This window comes from Scomber japonicus, chromosome 5, assembly GCF_027409825.1.
Source record: "Scomber japonicus isolate fScoJap1 chromosome 5, fScoJap1.pri, whole genome shotgun sequence".
Taxonomy (NCBI): Eukaryota; Metazoa; Chordata; class Actinopteri; order Scombriformes; family Scombridae; genus Scomber; species Scomber japonicus.
Window position 1 is genome coordinate 19,957,598 of NC_070582.1, and position 12,135 is coordinate 19,969,732.

Here is a 12,135-nt window from a genome sequence, read left to right on the forward strand (position 1 = left end):
TAAATTATAAATGAAGAGAGGAGGTTTAGGGGTAAAAGATCCTTCCCCTGTGAATGAATCTCTAAACACACACACACGCACGCATATACACGCACACACTGACAACTCAGATCCTTGCATATCAACCCCCATGATCACTAAGACTGTGTTTCATTGAGGACCTCTCTGCTCTTCTCTGTTAGTGCACGAGCTCCCCCTCTCGCTCCGTATCGCTGTGCCCTCTGTCTTTCCTCAGAAGCTATTTTAATTACTGAATCACCTCAGATACATTTCATCCAAAACACAGAGCATGTACAGTACAGATGTACAATATGGCAGAGTTACACACATAGACAGGCATACACAACTGCTTTATCAACCAAGTGATCCCTTTGGTGTGGAATTTAAGGAATGTTTAACCCGTGTCAGTAAAGGGCAAAGCTAACCAGAAAAAGTGAAGTAAAAGAGGGTGTAAAATGGAATAATCTATTATCATCTACAAAAAGCATGATAAAAACTGGGTGAGCATCAAGTACATTCTAATTTTTGCACATTAACCAAAGTGGCAAGTGGTGACTTGCTCTCATACTGACACACTGTGGCGCAGTATCATCGCACTGCACCCATGGAAGGCTTTCATTTGCCCAGATGCTATCAAGGGAGTCATTTGCTGCAGTCCTGTTTTAGAGCTTTGTGTATTAAATATAACTTCAGGCCCTATATGAGTACATAGAGTATATTTGTACATCTATGTGACCCAGTTTTTTTCTGCCACATAGTCAGTGTAAGTGACAGAAAGGAACAGTGAAAAAAAGAGTATATTGTGCATAAAGGGAGCAAAAGAAAGGAAACAATGGAAGTAAAAAGAAGGATGATGTGGACATGAAACCAGTCGCTCAGACATTTGCACTCATGTGTTACTATAGTTGTCAGCTAAGTAAGTGAGATTCAATTTACAATACAAGATAACACTCCACTCATAATTGCTACAGTAATTACATAATTATGATAAGCATTAAAAAAAGGACGAAGAAAGCAGCACCATTAGAAAATGTGACCTTGTAGTACCAAACATGAAAAGAGCGAGGGGAAGAATTTCAAACTAGCAGGAATTTACCAAGAGCAAGGTGAGGTTGTTAGTGTTTTGACTACAAGGCACATTGGAATTACCGTAGCAATACAAAGAAGTAATACTCTACACACACAGCAGCTTTTCTGTCTGTGCACCAAATCACTAGCTTATGTTTTGTATATTATTTAGAGTAGACTTGTTGCCATTGCTGTTACATGCATGCCCATTTAAATATAAGAAGCTATAGGGAAAAGGGTGAATATGTAAAATGTAAAAAGGCAACTTTTGCTCCTCTTCTGGGACTTTTCATCATGATGTCTGGATCTTTACAATTCACTGGGGATCGATGCATGAAGAGTCCCTCTGGGTGCATATGGCAGCAAAGTTAAAGTTTAGATTCGAAGGCAGAGATTGGATTTGTGTGAATTCAGCACAACTAAAGTTTGAACCATGCAGAATGTGCTGTAAAGTATAATATTTGATGTCTTCATTGTGCATACTAAAACACCTTACAGCATTTTCACCAAAAAGACGGGGCCTACAGTATGTGGTATTTAGAATTCATAAGCATCTCCATCTGTCAGTTTTAGTCAAAGTTATAATTTTAGAAATAATGTGAGAAAACATCTCCTGGAAGAAGAAAAAAAGAGAAAAGGTTCTGGTAAAGTCTGGGAATGGAGTTTTGTAGTCAAATGAGAACAAAGAAGAGTTGGCTACAGAAATATCTGCAGTTTGTTTGAAGTGCCAGTGTGTTTCTGATTTTAAAAAACGCCCTAACTGGAACCACATTTCAGTCCCAGAGTCACTCACGGGCAGGAGGGTGGAGCTGCCAGACACAAAAATACGCGCGTACACACACACACACACATACACACACACACACTTGAACAAACAAAACAGATCTCTCCCGGTCAGTCGTTTCTCTAGACATTCCTAACTCCCTTTCCATGACCCTCCCTCCTCACTTTCACTCTACATGTAGAACTAGATGGAGAAGAAGACGGGCTCTGGCCCTGATTTTTACTTTTCCATCAGGTTTTCAATAAACCATTGAACTGTAACTGTAGAGTATTGAGAGCTACAGTATGTTTAGCTGAATCTTGTGTTGTAATCTAATCTGCACCATATGCAGACACTGTTACATTAAAACTGACGACGAGTCATAAAGCCTATTCAGCTATAATGATCTCAGCATCATAAATCATCAGAGGACTGCCTGTGTCAGACCATGCTTGCGCTCAAAGTGACGTGTTTAAGAGTGTGTGTTTGTTTAGTCTCCATAAATATGGGGAAGACGCAGACAAAGTCAGATGGAGGGTGAGAGCACGGAGCATGTGTGTCAGTCTCGGCTGCCTACCGCAGCGTCATAGAGTCCAGGTTAAAGAGATTCTCCATCTTGCTTCAATTAACATTTCGTCCTGTTTATATCACAGTCCACCAATATAGGTTACCTTCTTCACTACAGACCATCAACCTTGTTCCCCTGCTCGACCCTAAAACCTGACTCTTAATACCCACCTCACCCGTCTAGATCTTTCCCCTTTAGGCTCCTACCCCATAGAAACACACCAGAGGGGTGCGCAGGTGGTCGAGTGGTCAAGAGCGCATGCCACGTACGCAGTGGACCCCAGTTCGAATCCTGGCCAGAGGATATTTGCTGCATGTCACACTCTCTCCCATTATTTCCTGTCTGTCAACTATCAAATAAAGGTGCCTGTGCCTGAAAAAAGTCTTTAAAAAAGAAACACACCAGATCAGCACCTCATTACGACCACACCTCAGCCCAGAATAGAAGCCCACTGGCTCCATTACAAGGCCCTGTCAGGGCCCAGATGTGTCACACCTACAAGTGTTTTTCACCTTTTTGGAAACACTCTTTGTAGGTCGCTGAAAGGTTGCACGCATTGCACATGCATTAAAGTTAAAGGGATTGAGCAATGAGCAATGAGCAATGAGCAGAGCGGTCTACTAAATCACAGCAGTTTGTTATTGTTCCTTCCTGCTTTGCTTCCTATCTTCCTTCCTTTTCCTCTCTGTCTTATTCTTTCAATCAGCCCTCTTGTCACTCTTGTAGTTTAAGTGTTCAGGATCTTCCTTATCTTCCTTCTACAATATTTGTTCTGCTCTACTCTTCTGTCTATGTCAGTCTCCCCCACCCCCACCCACCCACCCACCCATCCTGTATTGGTCAAACAACAGGGCCCTTGTGATAGCAAACTGAGGAAGCAACCAATAAAGACAGATATGTATTTGACCGGAGAAAGAGAAGGAGGGACGGGTGTGTGTATTAGAGCCAAAGAAAGAGTCATCTGGAGATGTTTAAGTTGGACAGGCCAGTTTCCGGTGTCTGGGACAGGCCAAAAATATCCAGAAACAGAAAAATTCCGGAAAAGGGAAAGGATACACCTCTTTGTTTCTCATGTGACCTTCTACATTGAGCAAACTGAGCTGAATCTTAGGCTCACAGCATAAGCTATGGTGGCAGCTATTCAAGCCAAACACATTAAATTTAACTGCATCTTTGTGTTGCTTAATGTCTGGGAAGAGAGCATTTCTGGTGAGTTCTGCAAATTTAAGATTATGCATTGCCTTACTGTCGTATGTTCAAATGTGGTGCATCTGCATTTGGTTCAGGCAGAGGCTTTAGTGAAGCTACTTCCCAGATGAGCTGTGTTAATCTTCAAATGACAAATGGTCAAGTACTGTATCTCTGTGATGCCGACATCTCAGATGAATATTCCTGAAAGTGTAATACATGTAGGCAAACTGTACATGTGCTACATGTTGCCTCACACTGTTTCCATAACATGAGGATTACTCATGTTGTAATACAATAATAGAAAACAGACTAGCCTACACTTGCCAAATCATTCAGAGACTTTATTGACAGTAGGTATAGGCTTAGCCCTGCCGTCACACCACACATTAGTATCTATTTATGGTACCACAAAAAACCTGGACTGATTTTTGTTATGTTAGCAGCTTGTGGTTTCAACGGCTGCTGCTCCAGCAGTGTAAGGTGAACACAAGTGCCCAATTTAGGTCATGCAAAAAAAGAAGAAAGACAGCAACGGCTGCAGTGGACTGAAAGCCAGAAATAATTCAAGCAAGGCAAACCTGAGCAAGGAGATTTGTGTTTAAGGCAGACAGGAAGTGACAATCTGAAGAGGGAGAGAGAGAGAGAGAGAGAGAGAGAGAGAGAGACCAAACCAAGGAAAGTAAAGATCCAGCTGCATCTCTTTATATTCTTTATTTGCAGAATATGTAACCATCTAACTGTTGCTAAATCTTGAACAAAAATACCCCTGGTATAGGGTTATACGAGGATAGTGTGTCTTTCAATGGGTTTTAGCCATCCCCTACAAATAAGTGCAGTCTTTAAATTACAGCTGATTACAGATAGGAGGTAGACTGGTCACATGCTCATCATTATTTATCACATGTTTGGTATTGGAGTATTGGTGTGCTGTGCAGAGCAGACATAAATGTGTGTTTGGTTTGTAAACACACACACACACATACATACAGACACACACACACACACACACACACAGAGAGAGAGAGAGGAGAGAGAGAGGGAGGGAGAGAGCGCGCAGAGAGAGTGAGCGAGGTCTGCAGTTTCTCATGGCTGTGAGCCGCTGCAGAAAATTTCCCCTCATCTCCTCCTCTCCCCGCCCCCACATCTTGCCTCCATTATTCTCGTGTTTTTCGAAGCAACTCAGATGACAGAGAGAAACATAGCTGGCAAGTGAGGACAGTCCAGAATACGTTACATCGTGAGCGGTTTTCTTCCGGTCGTCCCCCCCGGTTGTTGACCGGTGGTACGGTCTCCTGCTATCCGCACGTTCACACCGTTTGTGCACGGTGCCGGTAGCGAGAGGGGAGGGGAGGGGGGGTCGGTCGACTGGGACTAGCCCCGTGAGAAGCTGTCTCCTTTCGGAAGGAGGGATGAGAAGGAAGCAAAGCATTGGAAAACGCTGTGAGCTCGCCGTTAATTAGCTCCTAGATGTATCCTTAGTTTGAATGGCGAGCGTGTGAGATATAACGGCGCCGTAACGTTAAAGATACCGGGAGTACACACCGAGCTGCGTCGCTTGTAACTAACGTTAACTAATGGTCACTAACATGGATGCTGATGTGCCTCCTCCACTAGGCCGGCCGGGAAAAGGGGTGTTTTTTGATGATTTTCTGGCGGTCACACGACTCGTTTCTTTCTGGGATTAATAATTTGGGATTCTTCTGTTTTTCTCTCTCCCTCCTGGAGCCGGTTTTTGTGTAGGAGCCTCGCAAGGAGCGTTTGCTTTTAAGGTAACTAACTATAATGATAGCGCTGCTGTCGTCTCATGCGCTGGCCAAGCATCACTGTCAGCTGTCTTGTGTGTGTGAGCCTCTGTAATCTGGTGTCACTTTCAACGAAATAAACACTGTGAGCAGAATAGTTTTTATACAAAAGACAAGGCATTCATTCTTCATTTTTCATCTCTCTCTCTCTCTCTCTCTCTCTCTCTCTCTCTCTCTCTCTCTCTCTCTCTCTCTCTTTTAATTTGACCGTTTCTTGCCAGTGAGTCAGACCTGAAGATGTAGGTTGGCCAATTCAAAGCTGACTAGTAATGGGTCAGAAATGTTGGTGGATCACATACATGAATCACACACACCAGGATAAGATGATGTGAGTTACTTAGTACAACGTGTGCTTTATGTCCCATGTCTCTATCAGGTACATTGTCATACTGTAATGTTTACAACATGCATCAGAGGTCAGAGACATGTGCAGAGAGAGATAGTGTGCATGCTCTGGCTAAACAGTCTCACAGTGCAGCAACAATACATTAAATTGAAATATGCCCCTTTTTTAAGTTGTATTTAATGACAGCAAGCTATTCATAGAAACTTTATGACATTTGGTTTCATGGTGGATAGAGACTCAGTAGCATGTGTCCAATACCACAAAGTGACTTTTATGACTAAAACCAATAGGATATTTTTAGCCTCCAGGCAGTGATTTGTTACCTTGATGTTAAGGTTTGTTCTATTCCCAGGTACCTCAAGCAATGAACCAGTGAGAGTGTGTGTGTGTGTGTGTGTGTATGTGTGTGAGTGTATGCTGTCTGCATTTCAGTTTAGAGCAGACAAGATGTGTGTAAGATGTTTTTTGAAAATATTATAGTCTTGCACCAACGTTTGATCAAGGTTATATGGGTGTTGCAGGATTACTTGGTAATCTAGTGATGAATAACTGAGCTACTACCCATTAATCGTGTAATAAAATCACTGTATACAGTATAAACATGGAAGGTTTTGAAGAAGAAAGGTAACTCCAAGGCAGAAGGGTGGCAGATGAAAACAAAAGGCAACTTTGGAAAATGGTAGTGTGTGTGTGTGTGTGTGTGGGTGTCGCTCAATGTGTGCACAGGTGTACCCAATCTAAACCCTTTAACCACAGGAGATCAATGGGGAGTGGGAGGGTAAACCTGAACTCTTCAAAGTGTAGAAGCCACACACACACATACACTCAAAACACTCAAAAACACCACAAGTCATTCAGCAGAGATCACACTGGGATGAGTGTGGAGACACAGCCCTGCCACTGCTCTTCCTCTCTTCCTCTGGTATCTTCAGCTCTTTGCTAAACTCTCACCTCCAACCTGCCACTTCAATGCAAGTTGGCACGGGTGGTGAGAAAGTATAGGTGTGTAACACTCACATCGTGGTCACACCCTTACCAAATTGCAACAGCCTCAGGTGGCCAATATGATCCTTGTGGTTAAGAGTTACAAACCGGTTATGCTTGTGCTCATGTTTATGGCATCTATGTTTTGGAAGGAGTTTTCATTGAATGCTTGACAATGATGATGATTCTCCCCCACTCTCCTTCTTCTCCAACATTTCCTAACCCCACCCCTCCACACACCCACACACATACACGCACACATCACCCCCTTCCCTCTGCTCCCCCTCCCCTTCTCCCAGATGTGAGGGAAGTGTGGGAGGAGCCAGAGAGTGTTTGTGTTCCTCAGGGTCCACGCTTCCTGTTAAATTGAAGAGAAACTCCACATGTGCTGAAAACACCAGGATACACACACACACACACACACACACACACACACACACACACACACACACACAAACATGGACTAACACACTGAACACTTTGGCACAGTTTGTACCTCTGTCTTGAAATGTCTGGCTTCATTTCTCTGGTGAAGTTTCAAATCTCAGCTGTGTATTCCTTAGAATTTCATTGTGCTGAAGCAAACTTTCAGACTGGTCTGGAACAAATTGACTTGGCTTAGCCTATCATGTAGATTGTCTGGCCTCATACAGTTGACTGTCCCATCAATCGCACCTGCTTCAGTGTTTACACCTGAATTTGGCAGACGGATATTATCAGTATTTTTGCAGCTCTATCCAGAAAACATTGTATCATCGAAACCGACAAACACTTGAGTGAACAATGTCAGTCGTCCGCTTCACTCATTGTGGTCACTATAGTCCACCGATGGATGATGGCTTTCCTGCTCAAGGAATGCCAAAAATGTCTGTGAGGAAGAGAGCAGGACAGGACGTTGTCTCTATTGGCCCATTGTGTCCAGTAAGCTCAGCTAACCTTGTTAAGACAAAGGAGGGCTTCAGCTTCAGTCAGGCACTACACTCACACTTGCTCACTCATAGCACATGGCTCACATACTAATAGATGTGGTGACGCATCGTGGTCTTGTTTGATTTGATAGAAAAATAAGTTGGTTACTAAGTTGTGGATACCCATGCAAAATCTGCCTACAACCTATAGCAGTGTATTCAAATTATATTAAAATAAATAATATTTAATGAGTAAGAATATTAACAAACATCTTTTGTTTTTTTTCTGTTTCTCAGATGACAGAGGGGAGGCGATGTCAGGTCCATCTCCTGGACGACAGGAAGTTGGAGCTCCTTGTGCAGGTGAGTCTCTTCTTCTTCTTTTTTTCTCCTCCCCCATCTTTCTTTCTTCCTCTGCCTTTGCAGACTCCTTTCCTTAGAGCGAGGGAGAGGTGATGTCTGCCGCCCCTGAGGGACTCAATTACTGCTGACCAAGCGAAATGTGGTCAGCAGTGGGTGACTTTGCTCTTTCTTGGCGCTCACCTGATCTCTACGCACACACAGACACACACAGACGGGGCCCTGCCCTGTTTTTTTCTGTCTGTAGAAGCTATGCATACTGACACTGAGTTCAGTACTAATGATGTCCTAAACAGAAACCCTCACTCCCCCTAAATTCATGCTCCACTGATCTCCCCCCACCCCATCTCTCCTGCCCTCCCAGAATGCCTCAGTAATCAAGCCCAGATCCACCGCCAGAACTGTCTGTCTGGCTATTGTTCTGTCTATCATTCAGTGTATAATTGACAATGCTGCATCTTATCCTCCAAATTTCTTGGAAAAACAACGCATCCACCCCCCCCCCACTTTTCAGTCCGTCATCCTCTCAGCAGGCCTTTTTCTGCAGTAATGACCAAAGACAGCAGCAGAACCCTCATCAACAAACCCTTCTCTCTGTCTTTTGCCATTTACTCTAATGCCCCTACTATTTTGAGCTAGCTGTTTGCTACTGTAGATCTGCTCTGGTCTGCTTTACTCCAGGTAAACAAGTTCTGTAAAATCAGGATTTAACATTTTACAGGAGAGGATTTATTTTCAAAGCCGGTATTACATCAGATAGTGTTTTCTTTTGTCTTTTTTGATACATTTCGCAGCCCTTTCTACACAGTAACTTCTCTCTTTTTTGGGGCACTTGTTTATGGCTCTCTTTCTACCTTAACCTTATTTATTGTTTGTTGATGACATTCACTTTTGTCATGCCTTTGGCTCTCTTATGGTTTGGTCACATGGACTGAGGTATTTTTATTTGAAGCTCTTTCTGTTCCTCCTAAATCGGGTCTGACCGTTACCCAGTTTCCACTAGAAAGAGGGAAAGACAAAATAAGGTAAATGCCCCTGAATAGAGAGAAAAGGAGCAAAGGCAGAATAGAAAGATTGGTGCAGAAAGTCAGTAGGTTGAAAGAAAAATGAGATGAGAGCTCAGGAAAGCCCTAAATGGAGAGACAAGAGATGACACTGAAGGGATGGGAATGGAGAGGGAGAAAATGGAGAGGAGAGCCAAGGATAGGTCTGCTGACTCTCTGATTTGATTACTGATCATCTTTTTCAAATTGGTACTTCTTCTACTCCCTCTTCCCATCTCTTCTCACTGTCCACTCTTAAAACTCTTCTTTTCTCTCTCAGCCATTTCCCTCTTGTTCTCTTTACCTGCCTCTTTATCTCCAAATACAACAGCAGCAGCAGCTCCTGATCTCCTCATCCATTCATACCTCTCCTCCTATCATAAAGGAAAGGAAATAACCCTTTACCCAACAAGAAGATAGCTGGAGAAACACATGTCAGCAATGTTTGTGTATTCTACAAGATAGTTCATATTTAGTTACTTTAGCTTGGATTGTGAGACTGGAGGTGATTGATTTATGTAAATAGTTTTACAAGAACTTGAAAAGTGGTGACGATTGATTGTTTTGTCACATTGTATACTCAGTTGTTAGCAAATGGAATTTTTTTTACATCTTGGCAATGGTATTAGCAAGGGAGAAAGCGTGACAAAATGCCGGAAGAGGAGATGATATTAACAAACCACCACTGTCATATAAATCAGGATACTGCTGTGTCTCCTTCTTTTCATTTCATCTTTTCTGTCCACTGAGCGGATGTTCAATAGGCCAGTGAGTCGTTAGTGGGACCACAGAGAATTACAATGTTATTCTTAGTTTTCTGCTGAACTAAGAAGCAGTCAAACCATTCATTCCATCATTTCCAAAAAGGAATTTCTGGAAGGAATGAATGAAGTCATGAGTAAGTAGTACAAATAGTTGTTTATTTTTTAATTGATAAGGCAGCACTCCAGTTTTACACACTCAACTGGAGCTGTTTCATGTCTTCACCGATCATTTAACAGCACTGTGGTTGAGCCTGTCTTGTTGAGGTTTTCATTTAAGTTCCTGTTACCACACCAAGCGTACCAGCCAGCTACAGTCTGAAAGGTTGGATCTCATTTCTGTCACTGGCTTGTAACATTGACCAGCTGTTTAATCCCAGAAGTACAGTTCATTTCTTTTCCTCTTTCTCATCTCCTTCCTCTTACCTTTGATAGCAAGTCCTCTGTGGTTTGTTTATGGAGCAGCGCTTCATTGGCAGGGAACTATTTGCCAGGAGGCCAACACAACTATTGACCAGGTTGTAAAGATGGAAGCTAACCACCAAATACACCACTGAGTGAAAAGAGATGTCAACCACATGGCTATCACTCCCTAAGGCTAAAATGGTGTATTCTAATGGGCAGCAAATGGAGTATTGAGGTCAAGTTGTGTAACAGTGTTGCTCCTCCCTATTGTTTTCCAAAGTGTTGATGTTTATAGGGTAGTTTATGATTTTAAGATGGTAAGATGATATTAATTATCACTCTATGTACAAAATGCCTGGATAAGATATTAAAATCAGATTTTTACTATGGTAAAAAGTGAATAGAATTAATGTGGAGTGTGTGGTTAAAAGCCTTTTCCTATCCATCCTTGCACTGCCACTGATAAATCAGTTAGCATCCCATAAATCTGAACAGTTCTGAAGGCGCCAAGGGCTTGACTAGCTGTTTGCTGAGATTGGGCCATGAGTGGCTGCCAGCCAGCCAGTCAACTGCATCACTGCTGAACTACTGTTGTGCGTTTGTCGCTTGTGGGTCCCTATTAGTATCTCCTCCAGTGTTTTCCCCCATTAATGTAATGAAAACCCCTGCCAGTCCAAAATAATATATTTTTAATGCTGAACATATCGCCAAATATACACTCATTTGGAAATCAATAATCATTTGCTCTTTGGAGCCTCTGCGCTGTTCTGAAATGTGAGTCAACCTTTGTGTTGTTGCCTTGAAAACTGTTGACGCAGACAGACACCCCCACACAAGAAATCAAATATTTTATCTCTGTTATTTCCCTAATTAATGTCAACTCAGTGTGAGTGTCTTTACTGCGTTTTTCTTGCATTTACTGTCGTTTTAGTTTAAAACAGATAACATGAAGACAATGTTACTGAAGTTGTTGTTATCTTACTTTAAGTGCAGTAAAAGCTTTGTGAGTAAATAGTTATTTATTAGTGTAATCCACCCAAAAGATGGACAGACACTGACTCCAAACATCGGAAATTAAGGCCAATGTATCAGTGTTTTATATGGTGACAGTGGTGAGGATGCTTGAAGCTAGCATGACTTAAAAAATAGATCATCACTTGGAAATAAAAATAAAATATCGGCAGACTTGTGAAATATGACTTCTTCAACTGTTTGTTTTATCCGTTCAAATTCATCTGTAACATTGCTATTGATTGGGTTACACCCCCCCCCCCCCCCCCCCCACCCCAACCCTCACCCCAACCCTGATCCCAGTCCAACACTGTCCTCCTCACTTGCTTATCCCTGTAATTCTTATGCTGTTAATTACCTGTGTTGCTGAGGAGGCACAGGCTAAATGTCTATTAGTACTAATGCTGTCTAAGCTAGCAGAGCTTTACTGTCTGATAGATGGCTCCATACTGTAAGTGTGTGTGTGTGTGTGTGTGTTTGTGTGTGTGTGTGTGTGTGTGTGTGTGTGTGTGTGTGTGTGTGTGTGTGTGTGCACGTGTGTGTGTGCGCACGTGTGTGTGTGTCCATGTGTGTTTGTGTTTAGTGTGCCATATCACTTACAATATTAACTGTCATTCACTGCCTGTATCGCAGTAGTTATCTCCCAAACATTATTAAACATCCGTTAGGCATCTGCCATTTTGCAGATAAGCTGTATTGTCAGGATGTGAGGATATGTGTGGCACGGGTAGGTAATCACTTGAAAAGGGAACCAAACTTAATTATAGTATCTAGTGCTGCGTAATATATTCAATCCAATGTAGAGGCAAGACACTCTACCCGCCTAACCTGACAGGACTCTTTCTGTTCCTTTTCATCTTCATCACACACTTCTAGTTTTATTGTTTGATAGTGTACCTGGCACTTGTTTTTATCTCTACTTCAT

General features: G+C 42.4%; 1 protein-coding gene across 6 annotated transcripts in view; it reads left to right on the top strand.

Annotated features, from left to right (window-relative positions):
• The window catches only part of frmd4a (FERM domain containing 4A), a 58,198-nt gene that overhangs the window by 16,847 nt on the left and 29,216 nt on the right, over nt 1-12,135 (top strand). For all 6 annotated transcript variants that reach the window (XM_053319412.1, XM_053319409.1, XM_053319413.1 and 3 more), the window contains exon 2: nt 7,928-7,993. In XM_053319412.1, the coding sequence (XP_053175387.1) occupies nt 7,928-7,993 (66 nt within the window). The remainder of the gene's footprint in view (nt 1-7,927; nt 7,994-12,135) is intronic.